The sequence below is a fragment of the Eschscholzia californica genome, unplaced genomic scaffold, assembly GCF_041429995.1.
Source record: "Eschscholzia californica isolate CP2 unplaced genomic scaffold, dmEscCali1.0.p SCAF_3, whole genome shotgun sequence".
Lineage (NCBI taxonomy): Eukaryota > Viridiplantae > Streptophyta > Magnoliopsida > Ranunculales > Papaveraceae > Eschscholzia > Eschscholzia californica.
In genome coordinates this window covers 58054134-58074099 of record NW_028238420.1, presented here as the reverse complement: position 1 = coordinate 58074099, position 19966 = coordinate 58054134, and the positions used below count along the sequence as shown (strand labels likewise).

The 19966-nt window shown below is 36.1% G+C and overlaps 1 protein-coding gene across 4 annotated transcripts; it reads left to right on the top strand.

Moving 5' to 3' along the window:
- The first annotated feature begins 7481 nt into the window (after positions 1 to 7481).
- MAP1A (methionine aminopeptidase 1A) lies at positions 7482 to 19015 on the top strand. Of its 4 annotated transcripts, none has more exons than XM_086666854.1 (17): positions 7482 to 7698; positions 7825 to 7906; positions 8634 to 8684; positions 8869 to 9054; positions 9562 to 9637; positions 9897 to 9944; positions 10056 to 10100; positions 11485 to 11584; positions 11721 to 11772; positions 11860 to 11901; positions 13084 to 13145; positions 13227 to 13325; positions 16702 to 16775; positions 16878 to 16947; positions 17128 to 17193; positions 17281 to 17369; positions 18591 to 19015. In XM_086666854.1, the coding sequence occupies exons 2-17, from the start codon at positions 7854 to 7856 to the stop codon at positions 18663 to 18665; spliced, it is 1188 nt and encodes a 395-aa protein (XP_086522980.1). In that variant the 5' UTR covers positions 7482 to 7698; positions 7825 to 7853; the 3' UTR covers positions 18666 to 19015. The 4 variants fall into 4 exon arrangements, with proteins under 4 accessions (XP_086522980.1, XP_086522982.1, XP_086522981.1 ...); XM_086666856.1 differs by having other exon boundaries at positions 7504 to 7698; positions 8869 to 8948; XM_086666855.1 differs by having other exon boundaries at positions 7521 to 7698; positions 7815 to 7906.
- Positions 19016 to 19966: the final 951 nt, after the last annotated feature.

The window sequence follows — 19966 nt, the reverse complement described above, 5'->3', positions numbered from 1 at the left end:
GGACAAGTAGTTAGGTCATGGACTCATGGTGTATGGTGTAGGAGAGGGCTTATTCATTTGCTAAACAAAAATCCCAAATGACTCCAATTTTGGGATGGACTGCCCGTCAAAAGATAATGTGGCCGGCCTGAATTAGTCTGGCCATGAGGAGAGAAAACTGACCAATTAGAATCATATACATCTCTTTTCCACAAACATCTCCTTTCAGCATGTGATCAACCGATCAAAAGTCAGAGACTATTTAGTATTTCTCTCTCCATGTGTTCAATAAATAATCACTTCAACCGGTACCATAGTTAGACACGGTGGGTTTAGATTAAGATAGTCAGAAACTAACCGTAACGACCGAGTCAAAGTTAGTTTATACTCAAGATTGAGGGGGGGGGGGGGGGGGTAGTGGAGCGGGACTTTCACAGACTTTCATAGACAAAATGTCCCGTAGACATTTCAAGACATTTCGGATGAGTTATTATAGACAACATGTGTTCATAGACATTTTCAAGACATTGAGAGTTTGTAGACAAAATGTCTTTATAGACATTTCAAGACATTTGATCCATAGACAAAATGTCCTGGGGACATTTTAAGATCTTGAGTCCATTGACAAAATGTGTAATGCATATTATATTTGTGCTAATCAAAAATATATTTTTCGACTTTTGTAGACATCTGTGAATATTTGTGGACATTGATGGACATTTGGTAGATATTTATTATTTTAATATTATTATTATTTTTTAATTACATGAAATAATATATTTATACTAACATTTCAAAAATATATTTTTCGACTTTCGTAGACATCTGTAAATATTGTGGACATTGATGGACATTTGGTAGACATTTACTATTTTAATATTATTATTATTGTTTAATCACATGAAATAATATGTTTATACTAACATTTCAAAAATATATTTTTCGAATTTCGTAGACATCTGTGAATATTTGTGGACATTGATGGACATTTGGTAGACATTTATTATTTTAATATTATTATTATTGTTTAATCACATGAAATAATATATTTATACTAACATTTCAAATATATATTTTTCGACTTTCGTAAACATCTGTGAATATTTGTGGACATTGATGGACATTTGGTAGACATTTACTATTTTAATATTATTATTGTTGTTTGATCACATGATGGACTTCAAATGTCTCTTGTTTTTTGAAAGACATTTTGGCTTCCAAATTTGTCCCAAATCCTTCACAAATTCATCAAACTATGAAGTCCACCAAAGTCTGGGACATATTTTGTCTACAATCGAATGCCTCGGACTTTCATAGACTCTCAAATGTCTGGATTTGAATGCCTCAGACTTTCGTGGACTCTCAAATGTCTGGATTTGAATGCCTCAGACTTTCGCGGACTCTCAAGAGTCCGCGAAAGTCTTGCTCCACTACCCCCCTGAGTCTAGAAACACAAAAAGTTAAAGTTGTGACCCAAACTTATAAGTGATCATCCTTTTTGGAGGTGGCTTTTACAAAATAATTAATTTTATTAGGACCAGTCGGAGACTCAGAGTGGGTACGAAGAGTGGGTAGGGAAGGGGTAAAAGGGGTTCATGTAATGAATGTGTGTTGAGTAAACAGGCACTGTACATTGTCCGTGCTGGTTTTGATGATGAAAGTTAGGAACTGTGATTTTTGATGATGAAAGTGAGGATGGGATTCAGGATTCTCTTTAACTTTCTCACTTTACCCTTATTTCTTTCTCTCTCTCTCTTTTTGTCATATTGATGGTGATTGATCAAGACAACCCTTGAATGATGAGTTATGATAACCCCACAAGCCATATGATCTTTACACGCAACATAAAACACCATACATATAAGACATTATTGATTCATCTATTTAGGTGATCTTAGATATTTCACTTTTGTTAACTACTTTCTTTTTTTCTTTCTTAAGTGGGATTTGGAGGAGTTAGTCCTTGTGAGAGTGGACAAATATATGAGACAAGATATGAGATCTCAAGAGTTTACAAGTATGTAAAATAATACTAGTAGATTAGAGTAATTTGAGAGCAGCAAAAGATATGTGGAGCCAGCATGTGTGAAAAAAGGCATACATTGTTTTGGCAACATATTTCCAGAGATCTAAAATCGATGATCTCCGCAAACCTCTAAAAAAAGATTGAACATGTAGGAGGGGTCTGAACTCATTCAGCTTTTATTTCCCTCACATGGAGCACTAAGACCGAGTTAGTTACGATCTTTAACACGCACTGCACTCTAGGTGGCTAAGAAGGAAAACACTTCCAGCAGCTAGGCCAACCATGAATGTGTAATGATGGTGGTTCTATATCAAACATCTGAGGTGAGTATCCATGTTTAGAAAAGGAAATATATTTTTTTTTGTGTTTGAATAGCAAAAAGGGATATATGATGTATTGTATTTGTATATCATTTGTGCCTACGAGGTACTTGACGAAATAAAACCGTCTCAATTTGAAGAGATAGAACGATCTCAATTTTAGAAGTGATATAATGAAATTCGTTGATTCTACGGGCATGAATTAGCCTTTGGTGTTAGTTACAAAAGATTTGTGTTTGTGATACAATACTGTTTTTGAGTGGAGTCAAGACAAAAAAGCATGCCTTATTTCCAATAAGGATTTATACAGGTGCCGTATCTTACCCGTAAAAGGAGAAAAGGACGGGTAGACGAATTGAGCGGGAGCTATTATTAGACGTACGACTCTCTGCCTCTGGGTCCAAACCTTGCAACAGCAGGACACAAACAAAAATAAGGGCATTCACGAGGCCCCCTAAGCCCCAAGTCCTAAGAGCAGCTCCAACGTGCATGGGGCTGGGGCTCCCAATTTGAATTTGGGAGCCCCAGCCCCAAGCCTCACCACTCCAACCCGGGAGCCCCAAGCTCCCGGGCTCCCAAATGGGAGCCCGGGCTGGGGGGCTCCCAGCCCCAAATATAGCCGTTGGGGGTCTCCCAACGGCTATTTTGGGGTGGATCCCCTAAAAAGGGGATCCACCCCACCTTATTTTATTTTTTTAAAATTTTTTTAATTTTTTTTTTAATATTCTTATTATTTTAAATACTACTTTTTTAAGTATTTTTCTCTAATTTTTATTTTTGTGTTTTTTTTTGTGTTTATCTTTTTGAAATTATCTCTCTCGAATAATATCACATTTTAATTCATAGTCGAAATCTAATAATTTATAGTCGAAATTTAAAACCAAAATTTCGCACACATACTTCGCACACGTATAATATATTGATTTGGGAGCCCCGGTTGGGAGCCCAACGTTGGAATTGAGGAAAGCCCCGGGGCTCCCAAAATTCAGGGGCTCCCAAAATTGGGAGCCCGAGCCCCACGTTGGAGTTGCTCTAACTATTTGTATCTTATTCATTTGATCTAATATCTGTTTTTTGATTATTTTTATCAAAGATTTATGCTGTTTAAGGCAATATTCTCTACATCTGAGTTGATTGCAATTGCTTACAATTTCACAAATTTTATTTTCGGTTTTTTCTTGAATTACATTCAATCCCTTAATTAGAGGGTTATTTCCCAAATAACCCTAACTTTACGATCAACTTCCTATCTAGCACCTTACTTTATAAAAAATACCCAGATGACTCACTTTTTCAATTACCGTTATAAGTCCGTTAACTAGTCATCACCTCTCTCTCCTCCTTCTCGTCATCTCTCTCTGCCACCTCATCTTCTCGCCACTTTATCGACTTCAGCGGCGAAGGTCGCCGATCGACCAATTATATGGCCGGCGACCTTCAAACATAATTTGTTTTCTTCTTCTTCTCTCTCTTACTTCTTCTTTCTCTCTCTTTCCCTCCCTTCTCTTTGTTCTCTCTCTAGACCTCCGACTAAGTGGAGTCTTCGCCGGAGGTCTAGTTCACCAGACCTCCAGCAAAGACTCCACTTCGCCGGAGGTCTAGAGAGAGAGAGAGGAGAGATGAAATATTTTTTTTTAGAGAGAGAGAGGAGATGATTAGTTAACGGACTTATAACGGTAACTGAAAGAGGGGGTCATCTGAGATATTTTTGATAAAAGTAAGTGGTTAGGCATGAAGCTGGTCATCAAATTGGGGGCTATTTGGAAAATAACCTTTCACTAAAAATTTTTCAAGAGCACCATTATCCTTTTCTCTTTCACAGAACTTGATCTGTTTTGCTGAGAGTTCGTATTAGCAATTAAATTAAGGTGTTCCACGATAAGTTATTTAAGTCTTTTGTGTGACATAACAGAAGTGTTTTTATATCCTACAAAACTATGATGTAACGCTCGGTGAAAATCATTAATAATGATCTGTTGAGATGAAAGAGTCAAGGACTCCACAAAAGTTTTGACATGTGAATCCAAAATGGTTTCATGTAGTCATTTTGCAAGAAAAACTAAATTATACCATTTCACGTGTTAACATATCATATATTATTCTTTCATTAAAAAAAGAAAACATTTCATATATTATTGAAGTAAATATATGAATGAAGAAAAGTAGAAATGAACTAGATAGCTAAAAAGATAAAATATCATAAAATTCATTGTGTCACAAAATGTGCGATTAGTTCCGACTCAAAGAGAAAGAGGTTATTAGTCTAAATATGTTTGGACTAATCTTAGATTTAGGCAAAAATTATTGGAAAAAAACTATAACTAACGGAAGGTCCAAAATTAACTTTTTCGGACCAAATATACCACTCCGCTTGCGAAGTCCCGTGAATATTTGCAAATTTCCGTAATGCATTATAATTTTTTTGTTACGAGTTGTCTTATTTGATGAGGACTTGTTTTTATGAGCACTCGTGAGGTATTATGAACGATTGTAATGCATTATGACAATATCATATTTTGTTCTTCAACTCGAATACATGATCATTTTTCTTTCTTAACTAATTTTTTGTTTCTTGTCATAATCCCTTATGAACAAGCACAAAACAATATTGTTTTTCATTATGTGATATGAACAAAAAATAATTCCGGACAAGTGCATCGAAACCATTCCTTATGTTTCTCACCCATTAGAGATAAAATTTTATGGTTAGGTCATCATTTATGACTTTTCCTATAGAGAGACTGATCGAATCGATCATATCTTCGTCGGGTTAAGTTTCATTTGTAGGATCTCTCTAATAGTATTTACATGTATCAAAAGTATTCTTCGTTTTTGTATGACGAATTCGCTTGTCATGATAGTTCTACACGAGACAATATTTGGATAGCTCTTTTGATGACAGGTTCACAAACTTTTGTGACTATCCATATCAAAATGATCATATTCATTTAAGGGAGTCATTTAGAATTTTTTTTTTTGATAACATGTTATGAATATCATACTACCTAAATAATTGTTCATAATATTTTATTTCTTCGTACACAATTTTTTCTCCGCATCACCTAAAATAGGCGGAACGGTATCTCCATCATTTTTGCTATTATGAACTTCCAACCTATTTTTTCCCGAGTCAGGATGTCCCACACATTTTCTAAGTCTGGGTGGATTTACAGCTCAAACTTAGTAATTATATAAACAAAAGGAAAATTTGATCAAAACTCCATATAAAGTTTTTGTTTTGGTTAAAAAAGATCAATCTATTTTTTTAGTCTTCAGCTCCTACTTTTTTATTTAACATGTAACAACTTTGCAACACTTTGTGATAGCTTTGCAACACCTTGCGATAATTTTACAATACCTTACAACATTTTTGTAAAAAATATTAGATTTTCGAAAAAATCTTGTGACAATTTTACAATACCTTACAACAATTTTGCAGAAAACATTAGATTTTCGAAAAAAATATAATTTTTAATCAAAAGAATATAAAGTGCCATTTTAACTTAAAAAAAAGTTTTAAACTATGTCTTCAACAAAATTAGTTTTTTTTTTTTTGGAAGTCGACTACGATCTACGTATGTCGTTACATTTGGCATTGATACATCAAAGATGTGATAACGCTCAATAACTGCCCAATCAAACAGAAACAAGACCGGGCCTATAGCCCAACAAGACAATGGCCTAAAGCCCAACTACATTATTTGCACCCTGATAATCCCAACCAAATCAAATAACCAAAAATTTCACCTTCTCTGGGATTTGTACCTGAGACCTCAAAGGGTTTCTGGAGTTTATGTCAACACCTTGGAACCACTTGGGCTACCAACTATTGACTTCAACAAAATTAGTTACGTTGATAGTACTATATAAAACTCTACTTTTACTCAAAAACCAATTGAACAAAAGTTACTAAATAAAACTAATTTAAATGGCGTCTTAAATTACTAACCAACACCCAAAAAGAAAAAGTCAAAAGTCGAAGAATTAAAATATTTTCGCACCCCAAAACAAAATTTTGTCTCATCTTTCTCTTTCTTCATTTACAAATTCCATTTCCTCGATCTCTCCTGTCTATCTATATCTATTTTCTCTCATCGTTTTGTTTTTTGTTAGATCTCATAAATCTCCCTCTTCCCCACCGAATTGAGAGGGGCGACAAGATCCTAATACGCTTCTTCAACCCCAGAGTCGACAACGTCATTTAAAGAAGTGTTTTTGCCTTTTGCACGACCTTTTACAACAACATGATGCTAGAGAAAACTCTCAAGATTTGTTGATCTTGGTCCACTGAAAAAGGAGAAACTTTAAAAGAATACAGACACCGATTCAGGGGGAAATGATGCAAGTCTCTTTTCTCGCCTGAACGACGACAACGTAGCCAGGGTTTCACTAACAGAAGGAGTTCGGGATCACCTCCTCATATTGGAAATAGATAAAGGAAAATCCAACACCTAAAGTAGGAATGGTCATAATAGTTGAGGACAAGCTAGTAAGCCACATAAGCTAGGAGATGACTACATGCCTCACACAGTCCCAGACATCAATCTTCCATGAGAAAGAAAAAAGAAGACGAGAAGCACCCAACAATGGACAAGAGAAACATGTATAAGAAGACCAGACCAGAGTACAACGAGTACACTCACTCCCTTAACTACCAAAAGAGAAGAGATTTCAGAGATTATGGTTAAGCAAAATGCATTTACATTTCTCCAAACAAAACTCCATTAGGTCAATAAGGGAACCCCAAGACAAACTAAGCATGCACCCGTAAACTATCGGTCACCTCACTGGAATTTTCATTGCAGTTGTACCATGAAGTATAATTATTGTTGGCTAGATATTTAAAAAGTAATTGCATCTTCGAAACATGTCTCCTCTCAATTAATCTATTCCTCAAGTACCCGTTTATAAACTGTCTTTATTCACAGACAATTCGATGGTTTTTTTTTCATTATATGAGTAAGTAGATCACTTGACTTGCACCTGCTTATGGACATTAGATGAACTAATTCTTTCTCATTATCTACTAGTCAACCTGTACAAAGATGCCTTATAACTCTGGTATTATTTAGCATTACATGAGCTCCTTAACTTTTCCATAACCTTGACTAACCAAACATAACCTTGACTAGCCATTTTGGCGAACTTAGAAAAGAAGTGCTTATTTAACAAAATTTTGGTGCGCCTATAGACTTGTCCCGAAGTAACGACGTTTCTTTCCTCCACCACCAAGCTGAGAACAGACCCTAGCTACCAGACTGTGAACTGCATTTGATGCACGCCACTATAAAACCTTTAATTTTTGAGAGGTTTTCAGAGTCTTCACTTCCTCCCTTCACCTAAACCCTCGCTGAATTTTCATTTTTCTATCCTGTAAGGATTCATAAACCCTAACTTTTATATCTTCAAAGTTATAAAATCATTAATCAATTAGGTTTTAATTCTATTGTTCTAGATTACTGTTATTCTGAAACTATCTTTGTTTGAAGGTTTCTAAAGGAGATTAAGGTTTGCTTAAATTTAATTCAATGGAAGGATCGGGCTTGTCTTGTGCTCGATGTGGCAAACCTGCTAATCTTCAGTATGTTTTATTTATTAGTTCATATTCTTTTTAATGGTACTTGAGATTCTATATCAAAGATTAGACATAGGAATATTTTGAAGTTGTATCTGATTTTTAAGCTTGTTTATACAGATTTCTGTAATGGGTATGCATGAATATCTTGTATTATCAATCCTATCCCGCCAACTTTTGCTAATGCTATCAATCTCAGTATACTAGTTTTAAGTTTATTAAATCTTATTCACCTATGTTTCCTTATAGATATGTACTCTTTTAGTTCTTAGGTTCATAGGAGAGAGATTTCTAGACATATTCTTGTACCTTCAGGACATACACTATCTCATATCTGATAAAGTCCATTAGGGTTGAGGACAGAGGACTTCAACATGTGATTGGCGGGAGTTTGAATAGCGTTACATGGTGAAAAGGGTGCTCGGGGAAAAACTTCCGCCAGGCGCCAGTCACTTGTGGAGGTCGTCTGTCCGTGGTCACTCAGATAGTTAAATTATTGAGTATTGAGGGTGGACAAAATCCCAATTGTATTCAATTTTGTACACATTATTATTATTATTATTATTATAGATGAGTTAATAGTTTCCAATCACATAGTATCCTTTTAGTGATTTGGGTGTTCTCCGTTTGTCTGCATATATTAATTCATTCTCCAATGAGAATTGTAATACCTTTATCTTTTGGTTCCATGTTTGACTTCACAAGTTCCGTAATCCAAATTTCTTGCATGCAGGTGCCCGAAATGTATGGAGTTGAAGCTTCCTCGTGAAGCTGCTGCATTTTGGTTCGTGAACATTTCCTTGTCTTGTTCGTTTTCTTGAATTTTTGATATTTTTACTAATATTATATAGTTTCTTTGATAGTTACTTGTTTCAGTTTTCTCTTCCTAGTATAGAGCTATGGTAGTGAAGTTAGTGAAATATATGATCCATCATTTGGTTCTTCTAAATTAGTTTATTGATCTGCAGCTCTCAGGATTGTTTCAAGGCGTCATGGAGCTCTCATAAGTCGGTGCACTTGAAGGCAAAGTTGTCCACAACTGGGACAGGTACTCCAGATGTGACAAATTCAGGCTCACTTAATGATGGTTGGCTTTATTGCTTAAAGAAAGGCCAGGCTCGGACACCAACACTTCCTCGTTTTGATTGGACAGGGTATTAAATATGTATTTTTGTCTCTTCATCACGAATATGTTACATATCTAATACAGTTGCACCGCAAGCTTGGTTTTAATGAGTCAGATATCTACACAATTTACCAGAGAAAATTTGGAAACCAGAATGAGTTATTGCCTTATTGATCACCAGCCCTAGAGCAATTTCTTTTAACGGACTTGGGCCCACATCAAAGTCCTAATTTCAATCTTCTCATAATTAAGCTTTCTTACCCCTCTACCTCATGCGGGTCAGTATGGTTCTATGTGAAGTACCTCATTGTTTCAATTGACAAGTTATTCTTTCCTTGAGATTTGAGAAAATGATAAAGACGTCCTCTTGAACTCTTTACTCTATGATACAATAACTTTTTCGCTAATTATGAAGAAAAGAAGTACAAAAAATTGCTGGAAAAAGAACTAGATAATAATTTACTTCTGTATATAATCGGTTTACATTTTTGCTTATGTAGCTTTGACGATACCTATTTTATATGCTCGTATGCAGGACATTAAGGCCATATCCCATATCAAACATGCGTACTATACCTGCACATATTGAGAAACCTGACTGGGCGATTGATGTGAGTCCATTTTTGTTGTTTGAGTGCTGAATTGTTGGCTTCTGTATTTCTGCAACTGTAATAGAACATTGGTGAAATGCTAGCTTCTATATGGGGTGATGTGCGGTCTATGCTTGTATCTGAACTTGCAGTCTGATGTTTAGACTTTTATATCTACATATTGTTGTTGAAATTATATATAGGATTACTTATTAGAAAGTGGCACGGTGTTTTCCATGGACCATTATTTGGGATTTGACTCCATTTCTTCAATTGGCAGGGAATACCAAAAATTGAGCCCTACAGCGATTTGCAGAATATTGTTGAGGTAAGCTCTGAATCACGAATCTTCAAACATGATGTCTCTACTAAATCAATTTGTAACTTTTGACTGGTTCTAAAGTATATCTTCTTATTGTTTGTTTGTCAATCTTCGAAGATCAAAACTCCAGAGCAGATAGAGAGGATGAGGGAAGTTTGCCGAGTAAGTTCCTAATGAATAAGATTGTTCTTATTTACAAGTTTTCCTTTTCTATAGTAGCATAAAGAATGTAGATGAAGCTCTTTCTGATATGGTGCACTGTCTCTATATTCAATGCTATCATCACGCCTTTAGACTCTTTTTGGGTTCGCTTAATGTTGTATAATTGTTGATTGTCGAGTCATTCACTTATCTGTATCATGTTCTTGTTTAGCCCCGCTGTCTCTTATACGTTAGTATGTTTTGTGTCTGTAATCTGGCTCTGCCGCAGTATTGAGTCCATTATGTGCATAATCTCAGTCCCTAAGCTATCATTCTACTATTGGACGGCCTGAAATAATCATGGGTCCATCAGTTATAGAGGTTACACTAAAGGTTTGAAGTTTTAACTATCAACTGATACATTTCAATGCTTCAATTGTAGGAGATGTGCAAAATAATCTCAAAGAGGTTGTAATGTGAAACATTTGAAGGGAAAAAGATCAAACGTAGACACTCTTAAATCTTAATAAGGAACACCCCTTTCCCTTGTGAACTTTTCTTTGCAATTTACACACTTCTATTAAAGGACCACCAACCACATCGAAGTGTAAAACACGAAAAGCTCCAGTTCTTTGCACTTGATAGCTCTTATTTGGGATTGCAGGGTATGATAGAGGACTAGGCCCTTTTCTCTTGATGACATACTCTTTTTATTTATCAAGCTTCCTTCAGCTGGATTTCATATTCAGCTGACAAGCTTAGCTGATGGTACAAGTTAATTTGATATGAATCTCGAATTGATCCTTCATCCTCGTGTGCAAGAAGCTAGTAGGCATTTTTTTGGCATATCTTGTTGAAGTTGTGTTACTGGATTCCAAACCTCCAGAAGCTGTTGAACATCTGGTATTTTTTGGAGGGAAAGACCAGTTAAAATCACATGACTGTCTTTTGAGATATTTTGACATATCTTGTTGCCAGTGTAAGAGAGGAAGACTGATACTAATGCAGTAAACATTCTCTTAGCTCATAGTATGCCACCATGATGTCGGTCATCCATTGATCAACACATTGTGCGTTTGCAACCAACACAACAATGCTATCCGTTGCGGATAGATACCTATTTTAAATGGAATAAGGTCTTCACTTTTCATTAACCTGTCCATTAGGAATTCACTAAGCTAGGGAAAATATTCCTTGACAAATCTCTCTAAGCTGTTCTTCTATAGCAAGGCAGTTCCCAAATCATTTTGTGTGCACTACAGGTGAACCACACTTGAGGTCGTCAAATGTAGTAGTATTTCGTGAAAAAAGTTGTCATATGTGAAATATTGTATTTGACATGATGATCAGTTGCCTACTTTCAAATAATGAATGATTTGAAGTGTATGTAAACATTATTCTTCAGATTGGAAGAGAGGTCCTTGATGCTGCTGCTCGTGTAATTCAACCAGGTGTAACGACGGATGAAATTGATAGAGTAGTTCATGAGGCAACAATTGCTGCTGGTATGCTGAAGTCGACTGATTTGTGAATTCTGATTTCCTTATGTATTTGCTATGAATTTATGTTTATATTAATCCCGCTATCCCCAAAGACGTTTCAACCATTACTAAGCTTACTTTTTGAATTTACACATTTCAGGAGCATATCCATCTCCACTAAATTATCACTTCTTCCCCAAGTCTTGCTGCACGTAGGAACTTCTTCCATGAATGTCGTCTTCAACTCTGTTTAATGTCAAGATAAGATTGTGATTAAAAGCTTTTTTCTTTTATCACAGGTCGGTCAACGAAGTTATTTGCCACGGAATTCCAGATGCCAGGTTATATTATCTAGCTGTGCAAACTTTGCTTTTCTAGAAGTTGCGTTGCTACTGTATGAATGCCAATTATTCTCTTCATTTGATTTATAAGATACCCTATATACTTTACCAAATTAATTTATATTTTGCAAAAGTAGTAGTTCTAGACTGGAACTGTGGACATACAAAATGCAGTTTTAGCATCTATTTCCAAATATCCAATCTTTTTCAGCATAGCCAGCACCCTTTAGAGTATACAATTTCCAGTAGATCTTAAACTAGAGGCCCTATCACTTTTGTGTGCAAGTGTACATAACTTTTTAATAGAAGATCTTGCATTGCAGTCACCGATGTCAGTGAAGTGATATCGAGCATCTTACATGGTAAAATAGTCTAAAAAGGCCTGTTCTGTTACATATAGGGTAATGGTGTTTGGTGACACTAAGTTATCCTAAACAGGTAATGAGACATGAGCTGTTTTGAAAAAGTTGTCAGCCAGTAATAGTGTGAGAGCTTGCTATCGGTTGGAGTGGAATCAGGATTGGGGGATGCCAATACTTGACTCTGATATCATTCTGTACAACCAGAAGCTGGATAATCGAGGGGGCATGGCACCTTCTTCTTTCGCTTTAAAGTACGGTTTACGAAAAAAAAACTGTCTAATAATGTAAACTAAAGTACTCAACTGAACACTGAAGCCTCTACACCATTTGGCGTAGAAAGAAATGTCAATGGTTAGCTTCAAAGTAAAAAACGTTGAAAGGCAATAGAATCCCTACAAAATCAACTAATTTGTTATCTGTATCATGTTAAAAATAACAAACAAATATTTTTGCAAGAGTTCTTTCCAGTACTGAACTGACAAACCTACAATCGGAGTATTAAGCTACAGGGTCTTATAAAGAAATGTTGTTTCTGATGCATGCATTATCTAGATATTGCAGTTACATTTTCCACTAACTTAAAAAGGTCTTCAACTTGAATTTGCCTCTTCAATTCGACAAACAAAGTTTCAAAGTCTTTATAATACGTAGTTTTGTAGCATAGGTATTTGTTCAATTTAAATGGACGCCTCTCAAAGGCTACGATGTCATTATCATAATTTGTGGTGTTAGTTAGGTGCATCCATCTCTATGTTATCGTGCTACATGCTCATCTACTTAGTTTTCTTATTTTTCTCAAAGACCTCCTTATTTATTGCAGGAAGTTAGAGGACGGCGACATAATAAATATAGATATCAGTGTTTACTATAAAGGTGTCCATGGTAAGTAGTGATTTTCTCTGCATTATCATGTGGGTTTTTCTTGAGATATCGAATTTTGATAATGGTTGAACATTTGGGCAGGTGATCTTAATGATACTTATTTTGTTGGAAATGTTGACGAAGCATCTCAACAGCTAGTCCGCAGTACTTATGAGTGCTTGGAGAAAGCTATTTCTATAGGTACTTGTTTGTCTTATTTTACTTTTAAGAACTGCACTTATTTTTGTAAATATATAGCAAGAAGTTGTGATGTTTTCTTCCCTTCTGCTATTGGTTGTGGTTGTTTAGCATGCATTTTTTTACTACTTCCTCGAGCTTTTTAGTTCTTTGTGGACGGTAGAAAATCACACAATTAGTAGATCGTCGATTGATGGGCCACCGACAACTTGGGCTTTAGACCTCGAGATGGACGAAGTTCCGGTTGGACCTGTAGACAGACAAAAACAAGTAAAACCGTGAAGTCTTGGGGACACCGGGATGGTGTCTTGCCAAGGGCACTCCGACGGTCAAGTCAGCAAACTATAAAAATAAGTATTTAAACGATTGAATGCCGAGGGTGTCACCGTGTTGTATCGTCGGAGGGTGGCTAGACTCGTAGAGTGGCCGGAGCTTCGACTCTACGGGATAGTTGGTCGGATTGATCTCCTGGAGCAGGTCGAGAGGTCGTCTCGATCGGAGATTCTGGATAAGGAAGAAGTGGGATGTAACTGGGACTTGAGAAGGACTTCGAGAGTGATGGAGCTTGAAGATGTAATATCGCCGTCTAGAGTGATCCCCTAGAAGATTATCCTTCAAGTCTTCTGGAATTCGAAGGTCGATTACCGTCGTCTAGAGCACTGAAGATACTAAAGATGAGAGAGAGAAGAGTGTTCAGTCGTTTTCTAGCTGGTATTCGATGCCTTTGGAGTCTGAGTCTCCTTCTATTTATAGGCGACTGATGGACTCGTGGAGTCTGTTAGATCCGAGATAATTGAGGTCGAGGGTGACCCCAAACCCTAAGGGAGACTCGTTTTTGGCTGTCGATCTGTCACCTGGAGTAACTCGATCGTACGATTACGCCGCCTCAACTTTAGGCTCTTCGTAGTCTGAGATCGCCTAACGGTACTTAAGGCGACGTGGGGTTTTAGAGGGACTTCGTCAAATGAATACGTGGCGAGGTCTCCGGAGTTGAGGTTGACTCGGTAACCGGCAGACTCGGTTGAGGGCGACCAAGGGGTGCTTGGAGTATTGTTGCTTTTAATAGGTTATTGTTCGTCTAGATGGACGTTCACAAGGGCTTAGAGCCGTTTGGACCTTTAGTTGGCCGAATTCCACGTTGGAGAGTGTCCAACTAGTAGGCAAGTGGGTCGGGCCCAAGTGATATTTGTTCGAAGTAGGCTCGGTATAGGCGACCTTTAGACGAAGTGGGCCCAATACGATTTTTGACCACTACATTCTTGAATCACTAACATCTGATCCGAGGCTCAAAACTTTCCAAACAAATTCCTGATCACATAATGTAGCTGCATATAAGAGATTAAAACATATGATCTCGCCCTTAGGTGTGAATCAGGAGCTTCTCCGTGGGCTTGTGAGTGGTTATTGCTCACTAGAATTAACGTGTCGCTTCACTAGCCAACAACCCTTGGTTGGAGTTGTAAGAGGTTTAGTCTTCCACCCTAGAGGTCAAGGGTTCGAGGTACGCTGACAATTCAAAAAAAAAACTCGTCGCTTCACTAACATATAAACTGAAGACTAAGGGGGGGGGGGGGGGGGGGGGGGGTAGTGGAGCGGGACTTTCACAGACTTTCATAGACAAAATGTCCCGTAGACATTTCAAGACATTTCAGATGAGTTATTATAGACAACATGTGTTCATAGACATTTTCAAGACATTGAGAGTTTGTAGACAAAATGTCTTTATAGACATTTCAAGACATTTGATCCATAGACAAAATGTCCAGGGGACATTTTAAGATCTTGAGTCCATTGACAAAATGTGTAATGCATATTATATTTGTGCTAATCAAAAATATATTTTTCGACTTTTGTAGACATCTGTGAATATTTGTGGACATTGATGGACATTTGGTAGACATTTATTATTTTAATATTATTATTATTATTTAATCACATGAAATAATATATTAATACTAACATTTCAAAAATATATTTTTCGACTTTCGTAAACATCTGAGAATATTTGTGGACATTGATGGACATTTGGTAGATATTTATTATTTTAATATTATTATTATTTTTTAATTACATGAAATAATATATTTATACTAACATTTCAAAAATATATTTTTCGACTTTCGTAGACATCTGTAAATATTGTGGACATTGATGGACATTTGGTAGACATTTACTATTTTAATATTATTATTATTGTTTAATCAAATGAAATAATATGTTTATACTAACATTTCAAAAATATATTTTTCGACTTTCGTAGACATCTGTGAATATTTGTGGACATTGATGGACATTTGGTAGACATTTATTATTTTAATATTATTATTATTGTTTAATCACATGAAATAATATATTTATACTAACATTTCAAAAATATATTTTTCGACTTTCGTAAACATCTGTGAATATTTGTGGACATTGATAGACATTTGGTAGACATTTATTATTTTAATATTATTATTGTTTTTTGATCACATGATGGACTTCAAATGTCTCTTGTTTTTTGAAAGACATTTTGGCTTCCAAATTTGTCCCAAATCCTTCACAAATTCATCAAACTATGAAGTCCACCAAAGTCTGGGACATATTTTGTCTACAATCGAATGCCTTAGATTTTCATAGACTCTCAAATGTCTGGATTTGAATGCCTCAGACTTTCGTGGACTCTCAAATGTCTGGATTTGAATGCCTCAGACTTTCGTGGACTCTCAAATGTCTGGATTTGAATGCCTCAGACTTTCGCGGACTCTCAAGAGTCCGCGAAAGTCTTGCTCCACTACCCCCCCCTAAAGAGGACTGATCAACAACCAATTGATAGCACGGCGCCCCTTCTTATGAGTTCACCTTAGTTACTCTTCTCTTCTCTAAAGGACAAAAAAGCCTAAACAAATATTTATGTCATGAAACTCCAACAATTTATGGAGTGGTATATTTGGCATTGTCATTTCAAGTTTTCATCAAATAGAGATATCTGTCGTATTATCATCTCAAAAACAGTACGGAGTATTATTTTCAATGATAAGCAGAGCTCAACGGAGATAGTAATTGAGAGTACCAATGCAACATTATACCATCATTGGAGTAAGAAACGGATTGGGCAAAACTTTTCACCTTTAATGACTTTGTTTCAACAGGGAGGCACTAATAGACACAATGTAATCTGTTTCCCATTTTGTTATTTCGGCAAGTTCCCCTTCCTTGGGGAATTTAACTCTTGCATATATTTTCTTTTTAATATTGATTCAACGCGTAGCTCATCTTCTTTTCTTATGGATAAGCAATGATGGTGTTGGAACTACGAAAAGTTGGACAATGTTATATATTCGTTTCTTTTTAGAACTTACCACTAGCAATCCAATTTCGTCCCCGATTTGTACAGTTAAGCCTGGAGTACGATTTCGTGAAGTTGGGGAGGTCATCAATCGACATGCTTCAATGGCAGGGCTCTCCGTGGTAATGTAGTTATCGATTTCGGTAAAGTAAATATACTATAATAACTTCCGTTTAAGAAATTAATGTTCCATACTGTTTTTACCTTCTATCTCGTAAACATAGGTCAAATCATACTGTGGTCATGGTATTGGTGAGCTGTTCCACTGTGCTCCTAACATTCCCCATTATGCAAGTATCCTTACTTTTACTAGTTCTTTTGGTGTTATTCACTCTAATCAGTAGTTCTTCTAAAAATTGTTAACTTCCACTTTTACTAGAATAACTTTGTGCTCAATTCAATACTGAACTTAAAGTTGGTACTTGGTAGTGTTATTCTTCTGTTATTATTTCGTGGCGACCTTAACGAAAGCAGGGAATAAAGCTGTTGGAGTGATGAAAGCAGGGCAGACTTTCACAATTGAACCAATGATTAATGCAGGTTATATTTTGAACCTTTGGAAGATTTAACACTCTCAATTAAATGTAATTGGGTCTAATTGATAAGAACAAACCTTTCTTCTTGTAGGAGTTTGGCGTGACCGGTTGTGGCCTGATGGATGGACAGCTGTTACTGCAGATGGAAAACGTAGTGCTCAGTTTGAACACACACTACTGGTAATCTGATATTAGTATAATTTTATATTGTTCCTTTTTAACACCTATATTAGTTGCATATTGTTAAACTAGTGAAGCAAAATGAAAAAGTCCTACAAACGAGTTCGCATTTGAAAGATAGAAGTAATCATTGTGCCTTGGTTACCATGTTCAATTGTCAATAGATCATAATTTGGTAGGTTACTCGTGATTTTACGCTGTGGTTTGCGAAACATAAAGAACTAGTTAGGGCTGAGGTTCCCGCTGCAATACCAAGTCTTTTCGCATATTAAAAAAAAATAACATTGAGACTTCACTATTTTAGTTCATGAACGAGGTTGGGTCCTTTTTAGCTGAATTCTTAACTCAGACAACCCTTGTAGTTGCCAGGCTGTGTCCTGTTTTTAAGTTTTTTTTATGGTCAGTTATCTCGTATTTCTCGTTCTTATATTGGCGTAAAAACTGAAGATAATCGAGACATTTTCTCTTCATTTTAACCAGCATAAGAGGGTCATAGTGTCATTACTCTACCCAGACATAGGAACCCCTTCTTATGGTATGCCAGGTCTCCTTCCTCTAGATGGTTGAAGGGGATTTTCCATTAATCCCACGAACTAAAATTGCCCATGGCCGTGGGGAATTATGTTATTCACAGAGCAAGACTGATAGTCTGATACACTTTCAGGTCATTCAAATTCTTGTACCATGGAGAGGGTTGTTCAGAGACGACCGTCTTACAGAATGGATTGCTTACCATGAACTACATAATTGATTACCTATAGATACTTAATGATTACATACTTGGGCAAATTGAAATGTCTGTTTTTTTTTTAAAACAACAGGATTACATGAGTATAATAGACAATCATACTCATACATCATACATAAATTGACTTCGATACATCGTGAAGATGAAATGTGCTCATAACTGCCATGAACCGTCCTAAACACACTCATACACCCTAAAGGCTCCTTAAAAACTATTATTTGTGTCTTAATAACACATCAATAAATGATAGACTCCCACCTCCCAGCTCCACCGATTCTCAATCCTGTGCCCTCCAGGTTTTCGTATTGGAAGCGCGACCATTAAGCAAGAAGTTTGCGAAATGTCTGTTATTACCGAATTGGTGCAGTTATTCAAATTATATTTTGGTGCTGATAGACGTTAAACAAAAGCAGTCATTACATCATCTATTAATCCATTTGCGCTTTGCATAACAATATTCTTTTACGTTATAGGTGACGGAGACAGGAGTAGAGGTTCTCACAGCAAGGTTACCGAGTTCACCCAAAATGTACCCTTGGTTGAACTAAAAACGTTAACTCTACCAATTCAGTGTATGCTCCGCAAGTACTTACTGATCGTTGATGTCTAAATCTGTCAATTGAAGTTGTGTTTGATAGTTATTCACTTCCATGATGAAATGGGTGTTTTAGAAAAATAATGTAGTTTCTATTGTTTGATTCCGATTTTGCTTTCTATAAAATGTGGCCTTTTAACTTGAGAATGTGAACTAAAATGTGTTGTTTCAATAGAATATGGTCTTAAAACAATTTCATTTTTGAAATTCAGACATGTTGTAGCTGAAGAGTTGTGCATTTGAAATGATGATACAGATGGGTTTTATGATTTTAACTCAATTAGATAAATGAACATTATTGAAGTGTGTCTTTCTTATAGTACCCATGAAGAATAGGGTGTGAAAATTTGTAAACTTTGTTTTCTGTTCAATCATTTTTGCTCTCTAATTAGGTTGGTTTTCACACAAAAAATGATGAAAGGATCATTATTCTTTCTCTCCTTTCCCTTTATTTAGATTTTTTTTGGTTATTTAAACATTGAACCCATTCTCGATTATTTTGTTAAATATCTTCGCGTGTTAACGACATACGTGACTGATGACAGAAATACCTTTCACGAAATATTTAGGTTTAGTTATTTAAACATCTCCAGTTATTTCGCAATTTCACGACTACAACTCAAAAATGAGAATATGCCTCGAATTGACTTTTGTTTCTGATTTTTTCGTCAAACATCACTAAAATATGTTTGGAGGTGCCATATCTACCGTTAACTCCCCCACTGTTTTTTATCGATAATTACGACAGAAGGACCTAAATAAGAACATCATCAAAATTATGGAAAATCCTAAATTTCCAGTAGAAGGGTTTGTAAATGATTCAAAAGTGCAAAACTAAGGATAAGAGTAGGGGGTTGCCTCCAAAAAAAATAAGTGATGGGTTAATTTTCTTTTAGCTTCCAGGATGTGATTAATTAACTCTTTTGATCCCCAACGTTTGAAAATTTTGTTAAATTTGAAATTTGTTTGTCTTTTTCCAGCCTGCAAGCCTTAACAATTATCGATATTGTCTCCGCTTTAGACATCTCACATCCAAACCCACATGTACGGGGATTTGTTTGGCAAAGGTTCTACGAGTTCACCCAAAAATCCTCCACAGTGATTAAGCTTAAGTGTTCACTTATAGTCCATACTACGGACATTGAGGGATTATTACAGGCTAACCCTTTAGATTTCGACCAACCAATAAAGAAAGGAATACAGGAAGAGAAACCTGCCTCTGCTTCATTTTTTGGCCGATTTTGGCTTTGCTTT

Excerpts from the sequence above, each read along its gene's own strand:
- MAP1A (XM_086666854.1), top strand. The coding sequence starts at position 7,854 with ATGGAAGGATCGGGCTTGTCTTGTGCTCGATGTGGCAAACCTGCTAAT. Across the intron at positions 8,685-8,868 it reads CGTGAAGCTGCTGCATTTTG|CTCTCAGGATTGTTTCAAGG; the intron begins GTTCGTGAACAT and ends ATTGATCTGCAG. Across the intron at positions 10,101-11,484 it reads GGATGAGGGAAGTTTGCCGA|ATTGGAAGAGAGGTCCTTGA; the intron begins GTAAGTTCCTAA and ends ATTATTCTTCAG.